Here is a 24,648-nt window from a genome sequence, read left to right as displayed (position 1 = left end):
GGAGCAATAGTGGACCAGGAAGATAAGCATCAGATTAGTTTCAGTGTGATGCTGTTTACTGGGTGCACTGCAGTCACATCTAAAGACCAAGTATGAAACTGAGGTTGATGAGATAAAAGCATTTAATAATTTTTGCTTTGAGCATCTTCTTAGCTTTTTATTGTAACAAATGCATAACAAAGTAGTGCATGTGATTTACAAAGTGCCTCTCTAGACCATAAGCTCTTCAGGTAGCATGCTTGTAGCAGCAACAAATGATCCCAGGGCAGATTTATGCAGGGAGCATCCTGGGGCTTTGTGATGGTTGTTTGAAACTCCTTTGGTGTCTGTAAAGTAATGGGATTCTTGCCCTGAATTTTGGGGAGAACCAGGTATATATTGAGCTCTTCATCAATTCCAGAGTGCATGGGTGTTGTTACAATAAAATATTTTTGATCTCCATAACTCCTCACAAGAATTACAGTAACTAAACTTCCTCTGGGAGCTACAGTCCATCCATATAGCTATTTGTACTGTTCTTCCAATTGAAAATTCAATGTGGGATAAAGGAAACGTTACCCGCAAATCAGGTGGTTTCTTGGTAGTCTCAGAACTGATATGTTTTCTAGAAGAAAAAAAGAGAGAGAACAAGACAACTGAGCCAAAGGAGCTAAAAGAGACAGGTGTTGCTATGGGTGATTTTCAGAGGGAAAAGGCATAATGATCTGTGTTCTGCGCGACTGGCTTCAGCAACACCAATATTAATTCTGGCACAAAAGGGGATGAAAAGAATTCACAGCCCTGCACATCTCTTGGCATGAGGAGAAGCGCTCCTTTCTGGGCAGTGTCTGTGTGGAGTTACAGTGGCTTTAGAGCACAGTTGCAGTACTCGTTTTCCACCTTTTTCTTCCATGGTTAGCAGCAGTATGTTATCTTGCAAAGAGAATTTGATTTGTGGTGGCACCTAAGACTTTTTCTGGATGTTAGCACTCGGCTAACATCCAGGAAGCCCACCATGTGCCTATTCCTGTCCCTGCTTATGCCCATGACTTTTTTTTTTTTATTTCGTCTTCAGTAATATGTACAGCTTTCCTAATCAGTAATGTGATCTGCACCATCAGCCCTTCATAAAATGCTCTGGCAGTGTCAGTACTCATGAGTAATTTTATCATTCTGCTGATCCAGTCATTTCCAGGCAGACTATGGCCGGAGTACCAGCAATGCATGGAAATGGACCCAGCCTTTCTAATAGAAAGGCATGAGCTTTCAGGGACGGTTTTCAGTGGGCAAGACAATGTATGAGGTGAGGCATAGCAAAATGAGACACTGAGTGCGAATATGGCTGTTTGCATTCTCCTGTTACAGGTACTTTATGTCGAACTGAGAACCAGCTGCTTTCAGGTTTCAGTTTGGGCATATGCAAGTCTAATGAAAAGACCTTAAAGCTTTCTTTTGGCTAACATCTTTCATAATTCTGTTTCTAAACATATGCTTTTGTTTCAGAATTGCTCCTTTGCTGCTGTGAGTGTTAAGTGACACTGCTTACGCCACCATGGATGAACTACAGGATGTTCAGTTGACAGAGATCAAACCACTTCTGAATGATAAGGTAATACTAGCTGCTCCTTTGCTCTCAGTGTTCCAGCTGACTTTGTGTCTGGCAAGGATCCCCGATTGTCTGTTTACAGCTTGAAGTACCTTAAGTATGGAAAAACACGAATTGCTTCTCCAGCTCTAGTGATCCACCATCACATACCCTTCCAAAGTCTTAGGGAAAGAAAGACCACAGTTCAAGGAAGTTGGAGTCTCAGGCAAGCTGCATCATTCCTGTACTGGGGTTTTACAAAGGCAGGTCAGAAAATGGAAAGGTGACACCATTCCTGATATAACTGAGCTGTAGAATCTCTGATATCAAAGCTCAAGCTTGTTAGAGAAACCTTGGCTGGTATCACTTTTTTTTTAAATTAACTTTTTTATTTAAAGTCTTTTTTCTTTCCAAATTATACATCTTTGTTTTGAGCCCTAAATGCAAATGAGGTCTTACTGGATTTATTGATGGTGAGCCTTTTTTATTGCTATCTGCGGAGTCTAGTCAGAGCAGTTCTGATTCATGTGGTACTGAGACTTTGGAAAATCATTGCATTGCAGCAGTTGTTTAATCCTTTCACTCTATCTTCTGTGGACTGGAGGGGAGCCATCTGGGCTTTAGGAAAGCACAAGCCTACCTTTGTTCTGCCATTGCTTTGAGTTCCTAAGTCATTGCGGACCATCCCAAGAAGGTTGAGTATCTTGTGTCTGAACATTGTGATTCTGACCAATGGTTTTTGGTCACTTGCCATATCTAACAGCCAAGTCAAAGAGTCTCATGGTATGTGAAGCAGTGTTTTGCTGTTTAATGTCTGATTTCAAGAACCAGTTTGTTCTGCCAAAGGATATGGTAGCTTCTGAATGAGTACCCTACTTTGGCCACTCATTGTGTACACACAGGAGACTGCACTGTGTAGACTTGACACCACGGGAATGGTGTTAAGCTGAGGCAGGGGAGGTTTAGGCTGGACATCAGGAAGAGGTTCTTCACTGAGAGGGTGGTCACACACTGGAACAGGCTCCCCAGGGAAGTAGTCACTGCACCAAGCCTCTCTGAATTTAAGAAGCGTTTGGACTGTGCACTTAGTCACATGGTCTAAAATTTTGGGTAGACCTGTGCGGTGCCAGGAGTTGGACTCGATAATCCTTATGGGTCCCTTTCAACTTGGGATATTCTATGATTCTGTGACTGCAGACTTCCACCCAAGATGAGTGAAATGTCTGAAATTCTGCTACATTTTAGTCTGTGCTGCTTGGTTTTTGCCAATTTCTTCAGTGTGCATACCTGTTTAATATCTCAGAAATCTAAAAATATAGCTGAAATCTACAATCCAGCTGCCTATTCTTATAATCTAGTGCTGACTATTAGGTTCCACCATAGCTTGAACATAACATTTTAAAATCTTTCCAGGGAGGGTGATCCTTGGAAGAACAACGAAAGTGTAGACCAGCAGATGAAAATCCAGAAAGACCTTGAAAACAGTTTCTGTTTCCATAATGAAAGAAAAATATTTATAGGAGACAAGATTCTCAAATGTAATGCCCTACCTATTGCTTATGTTCTCCTAGGACTCTCCTAGGATTGTGTGTGTGTGTCTGAGTTCAAGAAGGTAGGTTTCTCTTGGTTAGGTGAAACAACCTAAGTAGGAAGCATTGAAGTGTTTCATAACAAAAAGACTAACAAAGTCAGACTTCAGGTAATATGGAGTGCTTCTTAGACATCATTTGTGGAACATATGGGTGTGGTGCCCTAATGTGCTGTTCTGTGCAGTGTATCAGCATCCAAAAAGTATTGAGCTGGTGGTTCACTAATATTTTTACTGACCAACCCAATTTAGAGAGAGGATTTCATGAACCAGCAGGGATTAGTGGCCAGAAATAGCACAGTAAAACTCTTAAGTTGCTAATGGGTGAGTGCTCATGAACTCTTCAGACTGCTGTACAGAGAAAAGAAGCTCTGGCATCTTAATGCTCAAACAGTGGAAATGACTGGGATATGGAAATGGATCATAGCCTGGTCGCTTTGTGTGAGCCAGGAAATGCCACTGGGGACCACTGAGCCCTGGCTTTGTTTTGTCTCAGATCTAAGTCAGCAAAAATCTACGAGCCTGACTTTTAAAGAATACTCTGTGACATTTGCTTGCAAGTTAAGTCTAATAGAAAGGGCAGGGCAGTAAGATTCATTAAATTATATATGTTTACCTTTTTCAGGCTCACTAAAGTACAGTGCTGGGAAATAAAATCAACTTAAAATGTTTGTAGTTAGCTGAAAGAGAGAAGAAGAGAATACTGTCTGTAATCTGATAGAAAACTTACTTATTATTCAGGTTCTTATCAGTTCCTGCTCTTGCTGGATGTTCAGAGATCCTGAATGGTGGTTGTGTAAATTTGCTGCCAAAATGGGATAGTGTATGTTTTTTACATCTTAACCTGTAGTTCCAGTGTCTTCAGGCTAACAGTTACAGTAGTAACAACTATTCAGCAAATATGGTTTGCAAAACAAAACCAAGAGTGCTGCATTATGTTAATTTTCATTCAAAACTTTTCTACTACTTCTCATTGCTTAGTATTCTGGCAACTTTGACTCCTATTAATATAGCCATAGTGAAGAGTCACTGAAATGCAACAATTTAATTCAGGAGGTTCCAATTCAGCCTAAGGAATATCCTTTCACAATTCCAGCTAGTACTTTGCCTTTGAGGTACAGACATGACGTCTTCAGAGAAATGGAAAATGTGTCTTCATCTTAGACTCGAGAAAGTTGAGAAAAATAATAGATCAATGATTTAAATTCAGATTTAGATGAGTTAAAATCAACTATCCAGGAGGCACGACACGTCAGCAATACTGCTACTTTTGCATCTTGGTGTGCTTGGGCAACGAGCAATACAGTTACAGGCTTTCATTCTTTGATTTGTTGCACCCCCAAGAATTACACTTTTCTTAGCAGATATTCAGATCATTAGACAAGGTTGTCAGAAATCTCAGCTAATTTAGAATTTCAAACTGAAATGAGAGGGCTGATTTATATTTCCTTTTCCTCCATCCTGAGGATCTGATGCTCTGTGCCACATTATGTTCAAAATATCTAACACAGTTCAGTACTTAACACCTGGGGATTCTTAGATCAGATTTGCAGATATCCAAAATTTGAACATCACAAACTGAAGAATGTAGTTAGTAACCTGTGTTCTTCTGAACTATGACAAAGCCAGGGAGAGGAAAACAGGGCCATTTGTTTACATGTGGAGGGGAGTTAGGGTACTCAGCCAGTATTTAGGGTACTCGTGTTGCTCATATATGGTCCTAGTTGTAATTTTAGCACTAAGATGCTATGCCTATAAGGTGTAAGATAGTATGCTGACTTGGATAATTTGCCCAGCCTTGTGCAGCACTCTGAAGTGTAGCCTCCCCAGTGATCAAAGCCTGGGTCTCATGAAGCTTTGCAGGCACACGAACAGACAACTTACTGCAGAATTTAAATCTTGCAGTACACCAAATGTATACTCACGTGTATGGGTGGTGACGCCATCTGAGAAGAGTCTGCTTTGGGTTGTTTACTCCTGTTCCCATGCATTCCGGTTTCAGCAGCAACACTGCATTTGCCATGAGATGAAACAATGCAAACAACAGCTGCTGTGGATTAGCTGACCACAAAGCTTGTGTTCTTGCACTCATTACCTGTGATTCTAGTGGCAGTCCTCTAAAGAGTTTTAAATTCAAATTATTAAAGGGCACCAGGACCAGGCAAAAACCAACTTCATAAGCAGTCTGCCTTTGGTCAGGGTTCCTCTTGGGTTGCATCTGTTCCTGCTCCAGTGCTCTCAACCCTCATCTGAGTCCCCAGATGCTCACCTTGGGGCAGTCCCCAGAGGACTCACTGAATAGTGATGGGTAAAACTTGCATGGAGTTCTCTTGTGGGAGTCTCACATTTGTTTTTAGTCTGGCCAGACCATGCTGAAGGAGAGGTTTCTGAGGGGACCCTTCATGGTAGTGTTGGTCCGTGTTTTGGGATACTATGCTGAAGTCTATTTTCTGTTTGTTTTTGTTAACAGAATGCAGCTCGCAACTTCCAGGACTTTGATTGTCAGGTAAGCTGTGTGAAGGAGCCAAGGATCTGCGGGTAGCCTCCTTGTGGCCTATCAGTAATGCTGACAGAAATGAAAAACTGCATGTTCTTTTTAACTTCTTTGAAGGTTTAATCAATAGGTGCTTGAATATGTCCATTTGACAGAAAGTGCCCTTTACCCTTTCTCCAGAGCATGTCGTTGTGTGCTGTGAGGTGCAGACTGCTCTCTGCCAGGGCTCCACAGCAGGCCGCAGATCTGCTGGTCTCCTGAAAGGCAGTTTGTTGGTGAGATGTGATCTGCTGAATAGCTGCAGCTCTGTCACATCCCATCTGGTTCACTGACTAGGAAAAAAAGGAGTCTGCGTGCTCTGTGTATTTGTGTTGTGAGGAAATGGAAATCACCAGGTGTTACTGCTGCCCCAGATACAGCACCTGTGCTCTGCTGGGCCTGGATCATGGCAAAGCTGTGGTCATTTTCTGGGAGATTTTCCATCTCAGAGTAGTGTGGAGATGAGCACGCTGGTTGCTATAGGAATAATCCTTTCAGAGGAGCAGTTGCACCACAAGCCTCCAAGACAGAGGACACATTCTTTGTTAGGCAGAGCACAGTACTGAGATTATGTGGTGGGTTTTATAAAGCACAGTCTCCATTTACCATGCCAGATTACCTTGCTGACTTCCCACTCAGCATGCTGATCTGCAGCCCGTATCTTTTCCCTTCTCTTCAGCTGCAGGAGGCTGCTGTGCCTGTAATGTTTGCATAGCACAGGAGAGGCGCTCACAGCTGTGTTACCCCAGTGGTGCAGCTAGGGGGTAGATCTGTCAACACCACATGGGATCTTTTAATAAGTCTGTCAATGTAGACAATTCCAGAAGACCTTCTACAAGACTGTGCAGAACAGGAAAATAAAAAATATGGTCCGAAGAAGGCAGTTTGTATTTTTCCCATCTCTTGATGTAGGACACTGAAAGTACACCCCATCCAGGCATGCACATGTCACTGTACTGCTCTAGCACGATTCCTTGTGACTTTTAATGTTATCTTAAAGTCTATAAATATAAAAATTACCAATCTTACCTTGCTGTCACTTAAGTTTGCCATGTCAGAAGTGGCAGCAGTGTTAGTCATTTTTCTGGTTTAAGAAAGGTAGATAATGGGTTTGAAAGACACCTCCCTATACCATCTTGTCTCCGTCTTTCTGCATCTTTTCCATCTCTGCAGAGGTTCAGAGTGCTCCCAAGTAGGGTGGGGCAAAGGGTAGAATAGGTGCAATGGCTTTGGGTGAGTGGTTCACAGGCTCTTCTGTACTGAAGCCTGTCTGCTCTGAAAGAATATGAATACAGTGCCTAAGAATCTGAAGAATCTGAGCACATCAGCCTTTACTGCAAAATCGATGACAAAGCTCTGGGTTTGCAGCTGCCTTGAGAGGTAATGGGGGGTTAGGAAGGAGTGTCCACAATGGAGCCGTGCATCGTTTCTGCTCCTTTCTTCTTCCTCTGTGCTTTCTCTGCACAAACAGAGCCTCGCTGCACCCTTGTTTAAAGAGTGCTCCAAATCTGAAGTCACATTAGATATGTGCAGTGGGAGCTCTGGAGGAACAAGCAGCAGCCATCGACTTGCATGTGCCCGGTGCCGTCGGAGGAGCTGCCAGAGCAGCCTGCAGCCGTGGAAAGGGGCTTGGGAGCACCGAGCCGGGGAAAGGCATGCATGTTGCTTCTCCCTGCTTCAATTTAGATCAGCATTGAGCTGGTGGCCATGGCAACAGTTGGGCAGGAGATGAGATGTTCCTTCCAGGAGCCCACTTGGTAATTCATTTAGTTTGTGGGTTTTTGTTTTTTATTATTTTTTTATTATTTTTTTCACCGATAAGTTGCATAGCCTCTCTTGCAACTGCAGATGTTGTCCCAGCCTCACCTTCCTCCACTTTGCCTATATGGTGTGGATTCAGAGAAGGCCTGGCCTGGCCTGCGTGGCCAACCTTTAAAATGCCACCAAGGGCTGAGTGAGCTCTGAAATCTGTTGGAGCACATAGATGGGAGGGATGGCTCCTTGGATTTTATGCCTCATTTGCTAACAGACTTGGAAGAAGAATTTGGAAGTCAAGCTTTTGTCTGTGCAAAAATTACTGCTTGCTTTTTGATCTAGTACAGCATGGCTGGCTGACACATTCAGGCCCCCGTGGAACTGGTCCAGTTTTACTTATTCGTGTTTGAGACTTAAAATTGCTTCCCAGGACCAGATCTGAGTAAAGTTAACACAGCAAACATACTCCTGCTTCTGAAGTTAGTTACTCTGGGTTTATGTGATAACAAAGAAGCTTTTAGCCTGGCTGCATCATAATAGCTTTCAGATGCATGTGCCCTGATTTTCTTGTATTGTTTATCTGCAAGCAAGCACAGTTAACCCTGACAAATAACAGATTGCCTGGGCATCAATTAAAATAACCCCAAAGTAATCTGATAACCAATTGCAATGAAGATAAAGAGGAAAGCTAGCATGGTGGCTTAGGGATCTTTATCAATATGAATCTAGGCTATTCTCAGAAATAAAATGTATTAACCTAAATCTGCGACCTACATTTTGCTTAAAAGCTATTTGAATCCTAATGAAATCTAGGCTTGACTTCTTCTAATGTTAGCAGGCAGATGGTGGATTAAATGGTCTGGTTTGCTGGTAGACAGATGGTGTGGTGACCTACACAGTTAATAGAGCTGTGCTTGTGCTTTTATTATCTGCAGACCTTCTTCAGCTGCTTTGAGGTGTTCAGAGTTAGCCTAAGACTCTCCCCCTTTACAAGATGTTCTGCTTAAAAAGCAGTGAAGGCATATATAGGTATATTTGTAAACTATCCAATTAAGTCTTTGTCATGTTTCATTCTGACACGAGCTACCATTCAGTATGATCCCTAGCTAGTGCCTCCCCTCTGCTGCCTCCCACCTGTGGGAAGGGAGAGAAGTGCTTTGCTCTCCAGCACACACCACACAGAACCACCTCAGAGGACCTGGAGTGTGGAGAGGTGGTTGGGATTTGGCAGAATATTTGTAGAAAGCTCAAAAGTTATTAAAGAAGTGGGGATAAGTAAATCTAGGACATGCAAAGTTCAGCTGAAACAGAAGAGACAAGGCAGGCATAAACCCACAGAGGAAAGAAATCAAAACTTCCTTGTTAACAACAGAGCCCACTGAGGATTTTTTTGCCACTTTTCTGTATTGGAAAGTACAATTTTTCAATAAACACGTTACTGATGATTTAATTTTCGTGAAGTGTTTTCCATAAGTACACGTTTTAATCTTTTCAATCTTGTTTATTAGAAGTTTTCCTATCGTTGTCCAGTCTCTTTGCTTTATTTTTGCTTGCTGTGCTGTAAGAGATGGTCTTCTGCATTTGAGAGGTTATTGGAAATATCACATCATGGGTATTTGCTGATGTCATGGATGTTAAGTGGAAACTGGTGTCATTTTCTAATGAAATCGTTAAAGCCAGCTTGTGATTGCTACACAGCAGCCTTGAATACAAGATGTTTTAAAGCATGTCCTGTATGTTGCAATGAAATAATATGCAACTTCAGCACTTTGAGGAAGGGTTTGCTTTCTCTGTACAAATCCCATGGGAGTTGTTCTCACCAGCATTGAAATTTCTTCTGTATGATATTGAAGACCATTGTGTTCCAGATCTGTACAACGAGTTCTTTTGTTCTCTTGTTCAAAGTGCTAGTTTGAAATTAATTACAATATAGAAGATGTTTTGATCTAGCAAGAAAGTTTTTTTTATGCCTACTAAATTAGAAGCTTCCCCTATTTTTTTTTAAGTTAGCCCCATCAACAAAATACTATAATTGACTTCTGTTGACATGTCTACAACAAAAAATATAAAGCTAAAAATGATGAAAATAAAATAGATATATCCAAAATAAAATAAATCTTATTTCCTGGGAAGCTTTTCTCTGATTCCTCCCATCACTGGCTTTCCATTTAAAAATTCCCTTTTTATGTAATGCTGCAGTATTTGAATTCTGGAGAGGTTTTGCTAGCTAGATTTTGACTTAAGCATAATTTTAATTTTGTAATGTATGATTGTGATCCTTCCATGGGATTTACTTAAACATTATTTTTGCTTTGTGTACACTTGCGACAACAGTGTACTAAAGAGGCTGATTATGCAGACAAGGTATTTGAAGTTCCTGTGGGTTTTATTTTTGTTCTGTCAATGAATTCTTACAGCAAAGCTAATGTATGCACCTTAGGTTGAGAAAGGGATTTGCCTCTTTCCTGCCTCAAGACTAATGAATGGTGTTTTCCACTCACAGTGATTGATCTGTTTCCATCCCTTATGAAACACCCTTTAATGGTGTTTCAGAGGAGCTAATTGCAATACTATTTACAATTGAACACTGACATTGAAGGCTTGGAGATGCAGAGCACGTCCCTGCATTCTTTTCTTCAGAAGATGTTAAGATGTTCCTTGTTTTGAGCAAGGCATGGCAATGTGGTTTGGCACATCTCACCTGTAGGTGGCTGGAAGTGCAGCCCCTGGTTCATCATCCAGGTTGCCTTTAGGGGTTTAAGATGGTCTGTGGTCTAGTGGTCGCACAAAATTGTTTTAGACTTGCCTTTTGTATTAGGATATGTTGGTCGTCTTTGTGTAGGTTTAATGTTTACAAGGGCCATATGTCTACTGGATATGGCACCTGGAGCTCACTGCTCAGGGGATGGAGGCATCGACCTCGTCTGTTTGCAGCCCCTGGGGAAGGCTGCAAGCTGCTGCTCCACTGACACAAAACCATGGTGTGAAGTTCTGGGAACAAGGCTTAGGCTTACTAGAGCTGGCCTCCAGGTTATCTAACTCACTTTGAGCTATTACTGATCTGGCAGTACTGGCAGTTCCAATTTCCTGCATTATCTGGGGAAGGGGGTATTTGCCCTTGGAGCAAGGAGAAAGAAGCACTGTTGGGTGCATTGCTCATGACACTGGATACATTATTGGAGGACAAGAAAGTTGTGGCTTCAACTGTTTCATGTAGCACAGGGGCAGGGCAGGAGATGGAAAAGCACAATCCTGCCTTTGCTCCTTTCCTGACTTGTAGATATTCTCATTAGTTGTTTAGTTTTTATCAGTCTCAATTACTGTGTGGTTTTAAGAGCTTGCATTCTCTGATTTGGGAACACAGACCCAACTTGTCAGCTGTACTCCTGTTATAGGTCACTGGATATCAGTTTATTTGACTGCAGAGCTGTTATCTGGCAGGATCTGTTTTGGAGATGACTTTCCATTTCTCTCTGGGCAGACAGGGCATTAGAAAGGGTTACAGACACGTAGGTCTGTCCTTCAGCATCATGTGCCTTGCAACAGCAGTTCACAAAAGCTTGTTTGTATATAAAATAGTAGATTGGGGATAGCCCAGCACCACCTTTGTCCCCTGATGCTTTCATGTTTATGTAACCAGATTACACGCCCTGTTCTGCTGCTGCTCTTGGTTCTCACCCAGCATTTCTCTAATTTAAGATTTAATCCAGTTACACAAAGTACTAGAAACCGTAGCCTGCATGCATAGATGATATTGTGTTTTCTATTAATAAATTTCTGCTCTGTATGGAAATGAATAATTTAGTTCAAGATGTTGCTTTGAATCTGATTTAGGCTTGCTTCCCACGCAGCCGTCTCCTTCAGCCCTACTATTTCCAAAATAATCTTGCACAGAGAGGAGGTGGTAAGTACTTACATACCAACTGCGTTAAGGTCTGTGGTACTGTAATGATAAGAATTACCAGATGGCAATGCTTCACCATCTTACATTTTTTTCCTTAGCTTTTAGGCATAGTTTGTGTTGTTGTTTTAGTAATGTGTAGAAATTTGAGGGCAGCTGTTGCAAAGAGCAAGACAACAAAATACCTACTTTAATCTCTTCATAGTCAATAGCCGTGATGTGTTACCCCAGGAACATGCTGCAGTTCTTTTCTGCAAGCCTTAGCAAAGATGACTCAAGTAAGTGATCTGTAGCTACTGTTTCATTGAAACAGGGAAACCCCATCTGAGTAATCTGCCCGTCCTCCACCCCACAGTGAAGTAGCAGTGGCAGGTTTCTCTGCCTTAGGTAAGTGAGGACCTGAGTGTCCTTAAACTGAAAGGTCTGAGGGGGTGTTTCTAGCCTCTGCTTGTACAGAGGGCAGAATGTAAGTAGCAGATACCCTGCTGCTCTGTGTTCTGCCAGACCTGAATTAAAAAATACATATATTGAAGAGATTTCACAGATGTATTCTTTGTTGTCAGTCTCCAGTTTAAATCACTTCTATTTTTTTTCAAGGGAATTAATAATGAACTTTGAGCAGCCTCCTAGTGTGAGGTAATGCTAAAAAGGAAACTTAATAAATTAGTTGTGAAAAGCACTGGTAATACGAATTCTCATCATTAATCATTCCCACTGTGAGACAAATGGTTTATTTCAGACTTTAATAACTTCTAAAGCTTAAGCTCTGGATCCTGCTCAGACCTGTAGCTGAGGGAGTGTGGCTGGAATTCGGGCTGCTGCAGTCCAGCACTCAGGTCCCTTTGTTCGCTGCCTGGGGTCTGGAGCTCAAGGCAAGCCATGGACATCTCTGGAGCTGTTCTTGAGTGCCTCCTTCCCTCAGTCAGAAACGTTATTTCTTAATACTCAAAATCTTCTGTGGCATCTGTCACTGGCACTGTCATTGTTTCCCTTCCTAGCCAAAAGCAGCAGGTGGCAGTCAGAGAATATTCCCCCATTTGAACCTTTTGTCACATTGAGTATGTGTCCACTTCTTATCATCATCAGTCTCACAGTAAATTTATATTTTGGCAGTCATATTTAGATATGCATTTTCTTCCTCGGTTTAAGGATCATTCAAAGATGTTAAGACCAAATAGGATAACGTAACAGTCTAGTCTGACCTTCTGCAAATCCCCAGCAAGGAGTACATCCCAGCAATTCCTGTATCTGTTTAATCTCAAATGTTTTAAAACTGCTGTTGGGTTGTATCTTAACCTCCTTCTGGTGCCTGAGCCTTTCAGGAACACACATCTCATTTTCTGAAGTGATCCTCAGGAGCTGGAGCCAAAAAATACATAGCAAAAGTCACAGGACTTTTGGAGATAGTTGGTAGCATTGCTGGCCTTTCTCTGGCTGCTGTGTTCTTCTGCCCAGCCCCTACCTGAAAGTATTCCTTAATGGCATAGCTAAGGCAAGTCTGCCGCCACACCTGCCCTTGTGGTGCTGGTCTTCCATCTGAATGAGAGGTCATATAGCTGCAGGGTGCCTTGTTTTGGTTTCCCGTTGTAGTTGGGAAACGAAGCCTGCCCCACACCCTGCTTACAGATGTCTGTGTGACCATCAGCTGCACTGGACATGGGGAAGAGCAGAATGATGAGGGAAGCTCTCCTTTCAACAATACTTCACCAAGTCAGCCAGTTTGTAATGAGAAATTACACCAAAAAATCTCAGTTTTTATTTGTTTCTGCCAATAGTTACTGTATTCTTGTCTGAGATCACAGAAGAGAGGTGTGGACCCTGTTGTTGGACACTAATACCTGGATAGAGTACATGAGAAGGTGAGGGTAGATGCAGGTGTCAGAGGATGTAGATAGGTGTTACAGGAAGTTTGTTGATCTGATTTGGCTCTAACTTATGTCAGTGAACACCATAGATTTCCCTTAGGCTGAAATACCAGCCTTAACTAGGAAATGTATGTTTTGTCTGTAGTTGAAGAGCTGAAGCTTCTTCCCAGGCTTCTCTGTGTCAAACAAGCAGATGCGACAGTAGGACATGACACCAAGACTCCATTTTTAGACACAGACTTCTGTGGAGCAACAGTGTGGAGCCCCACATTGACCTGATTATGAGCAGAGTGGAGAAACATGTTCAAAGCATTTGTCTTCAAAGAGCTGTCGTGTGACGGGAACCGTAATGTGCTTAAGGTCAACATCTGTCCATAGTGGAAAAAAAAAAAAAACAAAAAACATAGGAAAACTTAACTGTTTTCATGCTCAAAAGTTCAAAACAAGCACTGCATAGAAATGGAAAAGCTTATTGAAAATAAGTAAAGGGAGGCAGCTAAGAACTGAAACACTGCAGCAGCTCTGAGACTTTTAATGGACATCAAAATGGAGGCAGGGAACAAATGCCCACCACGTGTTGTGGCAGATACGAGAAGTGGTGCAGGGAAGCCAGCACGACTAAAGTGAACAGCATAGAGGCAATTGAAAACAAACCAAAAAAAAAGCATTTTTCAAAAAGCTTGTGAAAATGAAAAAGGTTATAAATTGTAGCAGATTAAGCATGAACAGAACAAAGCAGACACAATCAGATGTGGAAGCACGTGAGAGAGTTTGGATAGTGATACTGGCTGCTCGGGCTCTGAAAAGAGGATTCGGAGAAGATATAGCCATAGTAGAAAAAATAAATTTATTTTTTTGTCTGCATGAGCTTGCCACAGAGCAACTCCCAGAAGTTACGGTGCTGGAGTGCTCTTTGTAAGGAAGAGTAAGGAGAGAGCCCACCCTAAACCACAGTGCCTATTGCAGAGACTATAAAACAAATACAGCAAGGTGCCAAGACTGGACATATCAACACAGGAGTTGTAAATGAGTTTAAGAATGAAATAGTGCAGTTGTTAAGCAAGAGGTTACACTCTGTTGAAGCTGCTGTGGTGCCTTCACCAGTGCTTCACCTGCAATACAATTTTTAGAGCAGGTACCAAAGAAGATCTGTCAATTCACCAACCAGCTCTACCAGGCAGACTGATAAAACTAGCAAAGAGTATAGGGAATGGATCCCAAGGATAAAATATTGGGAAAGGCTCAGCATGGTGTTTTTAAGGGGAAATTGTGCTCTTCAGAGCTGTTGGAATCCTTTGAAGGAGTTGGTAACCACATAAATACAAGCAGTTTAGTTGAAGCAGCCTACTTGGATTTGCAAAAGTCAAGACCCCTTACCAAAACGCTATTAAGGGCCCTTGGTAGCCATGGGATAAGGACTGAGGTCCTCTCATGGGTAAAATAGTGGTGAACAAACCAAAATCAATTATTTTCATTGTCACTTGAGGTCACTAGAGGAGTACCTTAGAGGCCTATGTTGGGACCTGTGCTGCTTAAACATGTTCTTAAGTGATCTAGAAAAAGTGATGAGTGTGCAATGGCAACCTTTATCTGCCTTTGGATAAATGCAAATATGGTGCACACTGAGTACACATTGGAGCATATTGTTCTGCTGCACATCCTGCAGCAGAACATCAGAGTGGGCTCAGGACTGATGATAACCCCGAGGTGTATGACCTTAACGTTACAAGAGATGAGTGAAAATGTCAGCTCGGGGCTTTCAACAAAACAAATCAATTCTTGTTTATCAGGAACAGAGAACAAAGCAACCTCATTGTGCAACCGTGTAAATCCACAGCATGCCCATATTGGACATACTGCCAGGCCCCCAGCTCAGGACAGAACACAACGGGGGGAGAACAACAGCACCGTCAGACAAAAGCTGCTGCACCAAGACCAGCCAAACAGGGCAGAGTGTATCAGCCCAGAGAAGGGACTGATGAAGGGAAATTGCAACCACGAAGCATGACAAGCTGATAGGTGGTGCTGTTGTGGGAATGGAATCGGCTGTTCCCTGTCCTCCAAACCAAGGACTGGGGAGTCTCAGGTGAAGCCAGCAGACGAAAGGTGCAGGAAAGCAGGTATTCCTCACCCCACATCTTGTTCAGCTTTGGCTTTTCTGGTGATAGGGTGACTGACTGCAAAAGCCAGTTCAGAAAGTCTCTTTTGACCTACAAGTTGTTGGAGGTTGGGAAAATTAAGTTACAAGACACAAGTTTTTGAGGAAATGTCACTTCATGATTGCTCTAGTCTTTTTTCCAAAGTACCCACTCTCAGTCAGACTCGCAGGGGTAGTTGGACCTTTGATGTGACCAGCCCCAGCTGCCCTGCCTAGCTTCATCCCTCCTGATCCTCCTCCCTCATGGCTCATCTCATTCATGCCCCAAGGGCACTGCTAGTTTTTGAAGCCACTGTTCCCAGCCCTGGTTTGGGTTGATCAGTAGTAGCTGCCCACACAGTATCTGTTCCATCTCACCAGCAGCACTCTGCTATCGGCACGCTTGCATCACGGCTTGGTGCCCATGGCCAGCAAGAGCAGGCTGTGGGGAGCAGGGCTGCCTCTGCTGCTGAGTTCCCATTTACAGCATGTAGCCTGCAGCTGCTGTTTATTTTTTAACCTACTGTATGAATGAGGGCAGAAGATAAAATCTCTTCAGAGAAGCCTCTGATAAAGTTTCCAGTCCTTAAGTGAAAATTAAATTTTGAGTATTTCAAAATGCAACCATAGATCATCATCATCTCTTGCCTTCACCTTCCTTATTTTGTAAATAGCACATTTGTTAAATCAGGCAGTCTCCTGGCCACATCTTTGCCACCTGCCTTCTCCCATCACTCCTTCCCTGCACTGCAGATGACTGTTCAGACAGACCATTGCGGGAGGTTGACAGCTGCAAGGTACCAGTCCTCGAATCTCCATTCAGACTACACTGGTGCAGCATGTCAGAGCTGGCCTTAACAGACAGCTGGGGGTTAGGGAAAGGTTCTGCACTGGTCAGGCACTGGGACAGGCTCCCCAGGGCAGTGGTCGTGACACTGAGAATGCCCGAGTTCAAGAAGCTTTTTGACAAGGCTCTCAGACATAGGGCATGATTTTTGGGTGGTCCTGTGTGGAGCCAGGAGCTGGACTTGATGATCCTTGTGGGTCCCCTCCAGCTCAGGATATTCTGTGGTTCTGTGATTCTATGAATGTGACTGAAGAATCGGTGAGGTGAGTACTGGACTGGTGCCCAGTAGTGACATGAAAAACCTCTTTCTGATAAACTGTCTCACTTTCCAAAATCTCAGTTTATGCAGTTCACAAAGGTAAAGTAAGTGGGAGAGCAAGGATTGATTCTTAGCTCGAGGAAACTCTTTTCTTTCCCTACCAGAGAGCTAAAGAAAGACCCAAGGTCAACTTTGGGGAACACAAAAGTACAGGCTGTTGCAGTATGAAGCACATTGAGGTGCTTGTACTAAAGGACTGAAGAGAGGTGAATGTTTCTGTTTTGAGTATCTTCTCCAGTCTTCGACGTAGTGGATGCGCATGTGGCCTTACAATGACTTAATTCCAGAAAAGCCACTGCACGAATTTATTTATTTATTTATTTTTAATATAATCAGCCATTTTGTTATTTCTGTGATTTTCTCACTGTTGGCTCAGTTAGGGTTTTGTGCTTTTGTTTGATAGTTAACCTTTTGCTGCTGTTTGTAAAAACCCTCCCCAGTCCTCTGGAGGTGCAGCCACATGAGACATGAGTCAGGATAACGGGCCTCGTGCTCAGGGCAGGGTTAGTACTTCTGCCAGCCTGTGCCCTCCCATCTGGCTTTGAGCCAGCACCAGCATTTGTCCTGCCTCTCTGTGAGCTTCTTAACTCGTTGACCTGGCAGAAATCTAACAAAGTCGGATTAAAATAATTAAATAAATAAATGAAATTAATTTAAAAAAATAAAATCAGCTGGATAGTTTGGATAGTTTCCTTCCAGGTCAGTGAGTTAAAGCTGCTTATGGCAGAGTCCTGCTTTTCGTGGCAGTCAGCCACGTGGTTAGCTCAGATGAGGAGGGAGCTGCAGCCAGGGACTGCAAGCTCCTGCTGCTTTGGCACTTGCTGGGCAATTCCATGAGCTTGCTGCACTCGGCTGCTTCAGCTGCCTGCACTACGAATCACAGAATCACAGAATTTCTAGGTTGGAAGAGACCTCAAGATCATCGAGTCCAACCTCTAACCTAACACTAACAGTCCCCACTAAACCATATCCCTAAGCTCTACATCTAAACGTCTTTTGAAGACTTCCAGGGATGGTGACTCCACCACCTCCCTGGGCAGCCCGTTCCAGTGCCTAACAACCCTTTCAGTAAAGAAATTCTTCCTAACATCTAACCTAAAACTCCCCTGGCGTAACTTTAGCCCATTCCCCCTCGTCCTGTCACCAGGCACATGGGAGAACAGGCCAACCCCCACCTCGCTACAGCCTCCTTTAATGTACTTATACAGAGCAATAAGGTCACCCCTGAGCCTCCTCTTCTCCAGGCTGAACAAGCCCAGCTCCTTCAGCCGCTCCTCATAGGACTTGCTCTCCAGGCCCCTCACCAGCTTCGTCGCCCTTCTTTGGACCCGCTCAAGCACCTCGATGTCCTTCTTGTAGCGAGGGGCCCAAAACTGAACACAGTACTCGAGGTGCGGCCTCACCAGAGCCGAGTACAGGGGGACGATCACCTCCCTAGCCCTGCTGGTCACAGTGTTTCTGATACAAGCCAGGATGCCGTTGGCCTTCTTGGCCACCTGAGCACACTGCTGGCTCATATTCAGCCGACTGTCCACCATCACTCCCAGGTCCTTCTCTGCCTGGCAGCTCTCCAACCACTCATCTCCCAGCCTGTAGCTCTGCTTGAGGTTATTGCGCCCCAGGTGCAGGACCCGGCACTTGGCCTTGTTGAATTTCATACAGTTGACCTCAGCCCATCGGTGCAGCCTATCCAGATCCTCCTGCAGAGTCTTCCTACCCTCGAGCAGATCGACACACGCACCTAGCTTGGTGTCATCTGCAAACTTACTGAGGGTGCACTCAGTGCCGTCATCCGGATCATTGATGAAGATGTTAAAGAGGACCGGCCCCAGCACCGAGCCCTGGGGGACGCCACTAGTGACTGGCCTCCAACTGGACTTGGCTCCATTTACCACAACTCTTTGGGCCCGGCTATCCAGCCAGTTTCTAACCCAACGAAGCGTGCGCCAGTCCAAGCCAAGAGCAGCCAGTTTCTTGAGGAGAATGCTGTGGGAGACGGTGTCAAAAGCCTTGCTGAAGTCAAGGTAGACGACATCCACAGCCTTTCCCTCATCCACCCAGCGCGTCACTTTGTCGTAGAAGGAGATCAGGTTCGTCAAGCAGGACCTGCCTTCCATAAACCCATGCTGGCTGGGCCTGATCGCCTGCTTGCCCTTCAAGTGCCGCATGATGACTCCCAAGAGGATCTGCTCCATGAACTTCCCTGGTACTGAGGTCAAACTGACCGGCCTGTAGTTCCCCGGGTCTGCCCTCCGGCCCTTCTTGTAGATGGGCGTCACATTTGCTAGTCGCCAGTCAGCTGGGACCTCCCCCGATAGCCAGGACTGCTGATAAATGATGGATAGGGGCTTGGCCAGCTCCTCTGCCAGTTCTCTCAGTACCCTTGGGTGGATCCCATCCGGCCCCATCATGAATCACCAGACTCAGCCTCCTCCAAAAGCTACCAGTTTCCTTAGAGGACTTACTCATACCTGCTAATTTCCAAAATGCTATGAGGGCCACTCCTGTGGCTGTGCTGGTACTGCTGGAGTACAAAGCAGGCCTTTTCCCAGTTGTAGCAGAGCAGCAGCTGAGAAGACAGGCAAGTGGCAGAGAGCCTGGTGGTTTCACAGAGACTTGGGAGGCAGAGACCAGGCTACAACCTGGCTTTGCTTGAGCACACGTGCTGCAAGGACAGGCAGTGCTGCTGCCAGCTGCACAGGCCAGGGCCTGCTATGCACACATGGACTTTTCATCTCCTCCTTATGCAGGATGTCTTGGCCTGCAGCCCTGTCCTGAGAACAAGGGGGGCCTGGATGGAGTGCTGTCATCCTCGGGCTGTAGAAACTCTAGAAGCTCGCCTACCATTTTTTCTTGCCCACATCTAGTGCAGGCAGGTCACTGCTGCTTTCTAAGTACTCTGGCTTCTCTGCATGTGCGATGCAGTATCTGCATGCAGTTAGAACCCAACTGCTTTCTGAGGATGAGGGCAGCCAGAGGTGGTCAGAAATGACCAGAAATTATTCCAGCATGTCTTTCTGCCTTTTAAAGCCAATCAGGCAGAAGGCTTTGGGCTACCTCAGGTGATATGACTCTGGCAGCTTGCTTTTGTTGCCACACTTCTGAGAGAAGGGGAGAGACTTTGGGGCTTCCCAGAAAGAAATACTTCTGGGGAGAAGAAGGTCTTTCTTGGCAAGAACTAAATCAGTCTGACCCACAGACAGCTGTTTGGAGAAAGGAAGGGTGAGATGAATTTCTGATGTGCTGTGAACCAGGTACACTCATCTGTCCTATATTCGGTCTAATCACATCCAGGTTATTGGAATTTACTGTTAAAAAAATATTCAGAAGCTTTGTGTAAACTTTGTGTAATACAAAATATTTTATGGGTTGTAATGTCCTGTCTTAAGGCTGAACCGTGAGGCTATTCCCTAAACAGATTATTTTTTTTTAATATCAATAAAATAATGTGTGTTTTTTTTCAGTGTTTGTAGGTTAGGGCATTGCTCTCCTTTGATTTCTATAGATTAGAGAATGGACTTGTAGATGATGTTGGGTAACCAGCCTTACTGCTATCTCCACATCTTTTCCAAAGTCTGCAGTTAGATCAGATCAGTGTTTGTCTAGATGTGTTTACAATTATTCTAGTTAAACATAGACAACTTTATTGGCACCTCTGTGTTCATTATCCTGAGTCTGTGGCTTCTGTTTCTGCCCTGGACACATATCAGAGCAGAGGCTTTATGGTCCTCTTTCTCTCCTGTGCAAGGCACTGTGTGAGCTCTCACTCCCTTGGGTGGCAGCACCCCAGGCAGCCAGCGGTTGGGTCTGCAGAGTTTGGGTCTCCTTGTTCTGTGGTGCCTTGCAGTTTCCAAAATGTTCTGATGTGTGGTCTCCAGGGTCTGGGGCTGCTACCAGCCTCTCTGGCATTGCTGTGCCCCCTCAGCCTGCCCCTTGTCATGATGATCCCAGGGCTGTGGGCTGCAGGCATGTTGAACAGAGACTTGTGGGCTGAAGGGATGCCAGCAGTGGACAGGATGGCAATGATAGAATGTGGATGAAGCATTTATTGCTGGCCCTTGGCTGGAGTTACCCATAGCACAGCCAGCACATGTAATGTTGAGGCTCCTTCTTCTCTCTCTGCAGGAACATGACATTGAGACAGCTTTCGGAGTGGTTCATGTCACCATGCGGGGCACACCCAAGGGGAACAGACCTGTCATCCTCACGTACCATGACATTGGCCTCAACCGTAAGCCCTTGTATTCCAAGGACCCTGAAAAAGTGCTTGTTTATGTTATCAGCAATTGAGTATGGAGAGCAGTGGGACTGGCCTTGAGCTGAGATGGGATAGGTCATTTCAGGATAAAAGATAAAGGTCTGCTTAAGAGAGAGCATGGAGCATGCCCATGCCCTCCAACAGCCCCCAAAAGATGGGGCGAGGGTTGAAATGAATCCACCTACCACGCTACAGGGCTCTAGGGGACTTGTTGCACTATTCAGTAGAGCTGTTCTCCATGAATTGCCACCAGGCATCAGTTTTCCTGAATGCTGGGCAGGTGAGCAAGTCCCTTGTTCAAAGCTGCAGAAGTACACTAATGTTTGTTGTGGGGTCAGCTGCTCTTACCCTATCTTCCCACCCCACACATGCTGTTATGTTCACATAGGTGCTTCTCAGTATGTGCCGTGAATACCTGAGCAGGGCCCTGTTTTCCTGGGCACGCGTGCTGGGGTGATGTTTGCCTGCTTGCCTGCCCTCCAGCCATGGCAGTTAATTTGCTAGACCTCATTGCTGCGTTGCAGTCAGTGGGGCACAGCAGCACTGTCACCCAGCATCCACTGTCCCAAAGACTCGGCATGGGGTTGGGTTCACAAAGGTGTATGCCATGATGTGTGGAGGACGGATCATAGTAAAACGTCAGGTAACGTCTCATTTCTTTTTGTCTCTCACAGACAAATCCTGTTTCAATGCATTCTTTAACTTCGAAGACATGCAGGAGATCACTCAGCATTTTGCTGTGTGCCACGTGGATGCGCCAGGCCAACAGGAAGGAGCCCCCCCATTTCCGTCTGGGTAAGAGCTCTGCAGAGACATTTGTAGTTCCAGATGTTGTTGCAGTCTGGTCTGAGGTAGCTACCCAGTTTAACCTGACTGGGACTGCTAGGCAGAGTGTAGTGGAATGCAGTTCTCAGGAGCAGAGGAAGATGAGGAGGCTTCCTGAGGAATGTGCAGGGAACTCTCATGTCACTGAGGCCCTTGCTAGTGGTACCAGCTCTCTGACTTGAGTGTGAGTCTAGCTGGTGTTCTTTGCTTTGTCTGTCTTCTACAGAAGCCTGACTGCCCCAAATATAGCTCTGTGTTAGTCTTGCTCAGAGGGATGGGATCCATGCTGTTGGCTGGACTTACAGTATCACTGCAGAATAATCATTGCAGAGGGCCAACCATATCCTGGGGTGCATCAAGCACAGCATCGCTAATTGGTCAAGGGAAGTGATTGTCCCGCTCTACTCTGCACTGGTGCGGCCTCACCTCGAGCACTGTGTGTAGTGCTGGGCACCACAGTACAAGAAGGATGTGAAACTGTTGGGGAGTGTCCAGAGAAGAGCAACTAAGATGGTGAAGGGCCTAGAGGGGATGATGTATGAGGAGTGGCTGAGGGCACTGGGCCTGTTCAGCCTGGAAAAGAGGAGGCTGAGGGGAGGCCTCATCATGGTCTGCAGATTCCTCATGAGGGGGAGTGGAGGGGCAGGCACTGATCTCTTCTCTTCAGTGACCAGTGATAGGACCTGAGGGAATGGAGTCAAGCTGCAACAGGGGAGGTTCAGGCTGGATATCAGGAAAAGGTTCTTCACCGAGAGGGTGGTCGCACACTGGAACAGGCTCCCCAGGAATGTAGTCATGGCACGAAGCCTGTTGGGAGTTTAAGAAGTGTTTGGACTATGCTCTTGGTCATATGGTCTGAATTTTTGGGTAAACCTGTGTGGTGCCAGGAGTTGGACTTGATGCCCTTTTTGGGTCCCCTTCCAACTTGGGAATATTCCATGATTCTATGATAATCATCTATGTACGTTCCTGTCAGATGCTTCTTGTCTCTCCTACATTGGGTAGAACTCGGGGACAACCTCAGATGAGCTGTGTTGGTTTTCAGGTACCAGTATCCCAGTATGGATGAACTGGCTGAAATGCTGCCTGCTGTTCTGACACACCTGAAGTAAGTCTCTGAAAGTCAGGGTGAGTCAGCTGGATTCAGCCATTCCAGCACCTCTCTCTATCTCCGCTTGCAGTAATCTGATACATTCACTGAGTTGTCCCAAGAGTCCCGAGTGTCTCCTAACCTGTGTAACCCTGTCTGGTTCTTAAGCTGGGAACGCTGTCTGCCGCACGAGACAATTTATGACTGCTGCATCATTGTTGTATCATTTTGAAAATTAACCATAAGTGAACAGCTGGATGCAGGGAGGGGAAAGGCTTTGCCTTTAGGGATGCTTCAGCTTAAGTTAGCCTTGCTGATTGTGAAATGCCTATATTTCAGCCTGAAAAGCTTCATTGGGATTGGACTGGGAGCTGGTGCGTATGTCCTCAGCAGGTGTGCAGTAAGTATCTCTTCATTCCTTGTGACTTACATGAGCTGTGGTCTTCTACTAATCAAACAAACCATTTGTGGGGCATGGGCAAAGCAGCAGTAATTCCAATAGGCATGCAAGGAGTCATGTGAGAGCTACTTCTTGACCAGATGGTTAAACTGGAGTGGCCAAACCTACACCGAAGCTATGCCAGCCATGGAAAGATTGTAATGTGATATCTTTGGGTCAGCAGAACCCATCCTGTCTGCTAGAAATGCACAGCCTTGGAGTGATTGGATGTTTGTAATTGAAACACTGAAGGCACCAGTGTCTTCACAAAGCTCTGTCTGCATTACTGTATGCTGCTTCCAGAGTTTGTGACACCAAACAATTGATCCAGTGATGTGCTGTGGAGATCTATTATGGACTAGTGCAGATGAGGAATGCACTTTTTCAGTGGCAGGGGTCTTTGCACTCCGCCTTCAAAGAGAGCACTAGCTTTATGTTGTTACTTACTTCTACATTTCTCCCTGGTGGAATTTTTATAAGCATGTGAAATCAGTAGACGTGGCCCAGGAATTCACCTGAGTCATTCAGGGATAGCTTTAAAAACAGATGCTGAACTCTTAACGTTCAAAGTAAAGTTTTCTTGAAGCTGTTGAGTGCAGAGAGTTGCTGACATGTTAGGCTACTTACTGCTTCTTAAAGCCACATGCAGCTCCCCTTCCTACAAAAAGTTCTGTTTCCTCTTCCCAGCGGTCAGGATTGTGCCAGGGGAAGGAGGGCCTACATCAGTTTTAATCACCGGTGTTCAATCTGTTGCTTACTTTTTGTATCTTGTGTAATTATGAGCCTTGATAAAGAAATCACTCAAATAAACCTCTGGCCTGAGCTCAGTGAAGTGTCAAAGCCCTTGTCATGCTACCTGGATTGCAGACAGTTTCCTGCTGAGGACAGAGTCGTTTCCTTCTGCTTAACTGATGCTAATCTGTGCAGTGAAGCAGAGAGCACAGGCTTCAGTAAAATTTCAGCCTTTGAGTGAGCCTAAAGCTTGAAGCTATCCACTTCTGTTAGATTGCTGCTTTTGTGTTCACAAGCAATTCTCGGAGTATTTTGTTACCCTGCTCTGCACACATGCCCCAAGGTAAACTGCATGGTGCTGGGATGCCAGGCTGGAGTGGGGACAGGGCTGCTGGCAGCTTGAGCAGGACAAAGGGGTGCCCTCCACTGCACCAGGAGCTTCATAGACCCTTATTCAGGCTGCGGATGCTTCGGGGACCTCAGCACAGACTCCGGTGCCACCTGCCACAACATGCTGTTTTGCCACATCTCTGCTGAAGATGCCACGTTGGAGCAGGGAGGGTCACTGCTCACAGCCCCGTCACACACAGGAGCCAGAGCAGGACCTGCAACCCCATGGCTGCACCAGGCACGTGGGCACTAGAAAACACTGCTGAGGCCTGCTCAGGCTGCAGGTGCCGTATGAGCAGCTGAGCCATCAGTGCCAACAAACGAATCCTTCTGGTACAAAAGGCCTGCTTTGGGCTAGGCTCTGAAAAGGTCACTGTCTGCCCCATTTAATCTTCATTTTGTCTT

General features: G+C 45.0%; 1 protein-coding gene across 3 annotated transcripts in view; it reads left to right on the top strand.

The window, feature by feature from the left end:
• Nucleotides 1-24,648, top strand: part of NDRG3 (NDRG family member 3) — a 56,422-nt gene that overhangs the window by 21,622 nt on the left and 10,152 nt on the right. For all 3 annotated transcript variants that reach the window (XM_027472971.3, XM_027472969.3, XM_027472970.3), the window contains exons 2-7: nucleotides 1,483-1,588; nucleotides 5,623-5,658; nucleotides 20,635-20,740; nucleotides 21,442-21,562; nucleotides 22,638-22,700; nucleotides 23,022-23,082. In XM_027472971.3, coding sequence (XP_027328772.1) covers nucleotides 1,532-1,588; nucleotides 5,623-5,658; nucleotides 20,635-20,740; nucleotides 21,442-21,562; nucleotides 22,638-22,700; nucleotides 23,022-23,082 — 444 coding nt within the window. In that variant the 5' untranslated portion in view covers nucleotides 1,483-1,531. The remainder of the gene's footprint in view (nucleotides 1-1,482; nucleotides 1,589-5,622; nucleotides 5,659-20,634; nucleotides 20,741-21,441; nucleotides 21,563-22,637; nucleotides 22,701-23,021; nucleotides 23,083-24,648) is intronic.

The sequence above is a fragment of the Anas platyrhynchos genome, chromosome 21, assembly GCF_047663525.1.
Source record: "Anas platyrhynchos isolate ZD024472 breed Pekin duck chromosome 21, IASCAAS_PekinDuck_T2T, whole genome shotgun sequence".
Lineage (NCBI taxonomy): Eukaryota > Metazoa > Chordata > Aves > Anseriformes > Anatidae > Anas > Anas platyrhynchos.
The sequence above is the reverse complement of the archived record's forward strand: the minus strand, read 5'-3'. Positions and strand labels throughout refer to the sequence as shown.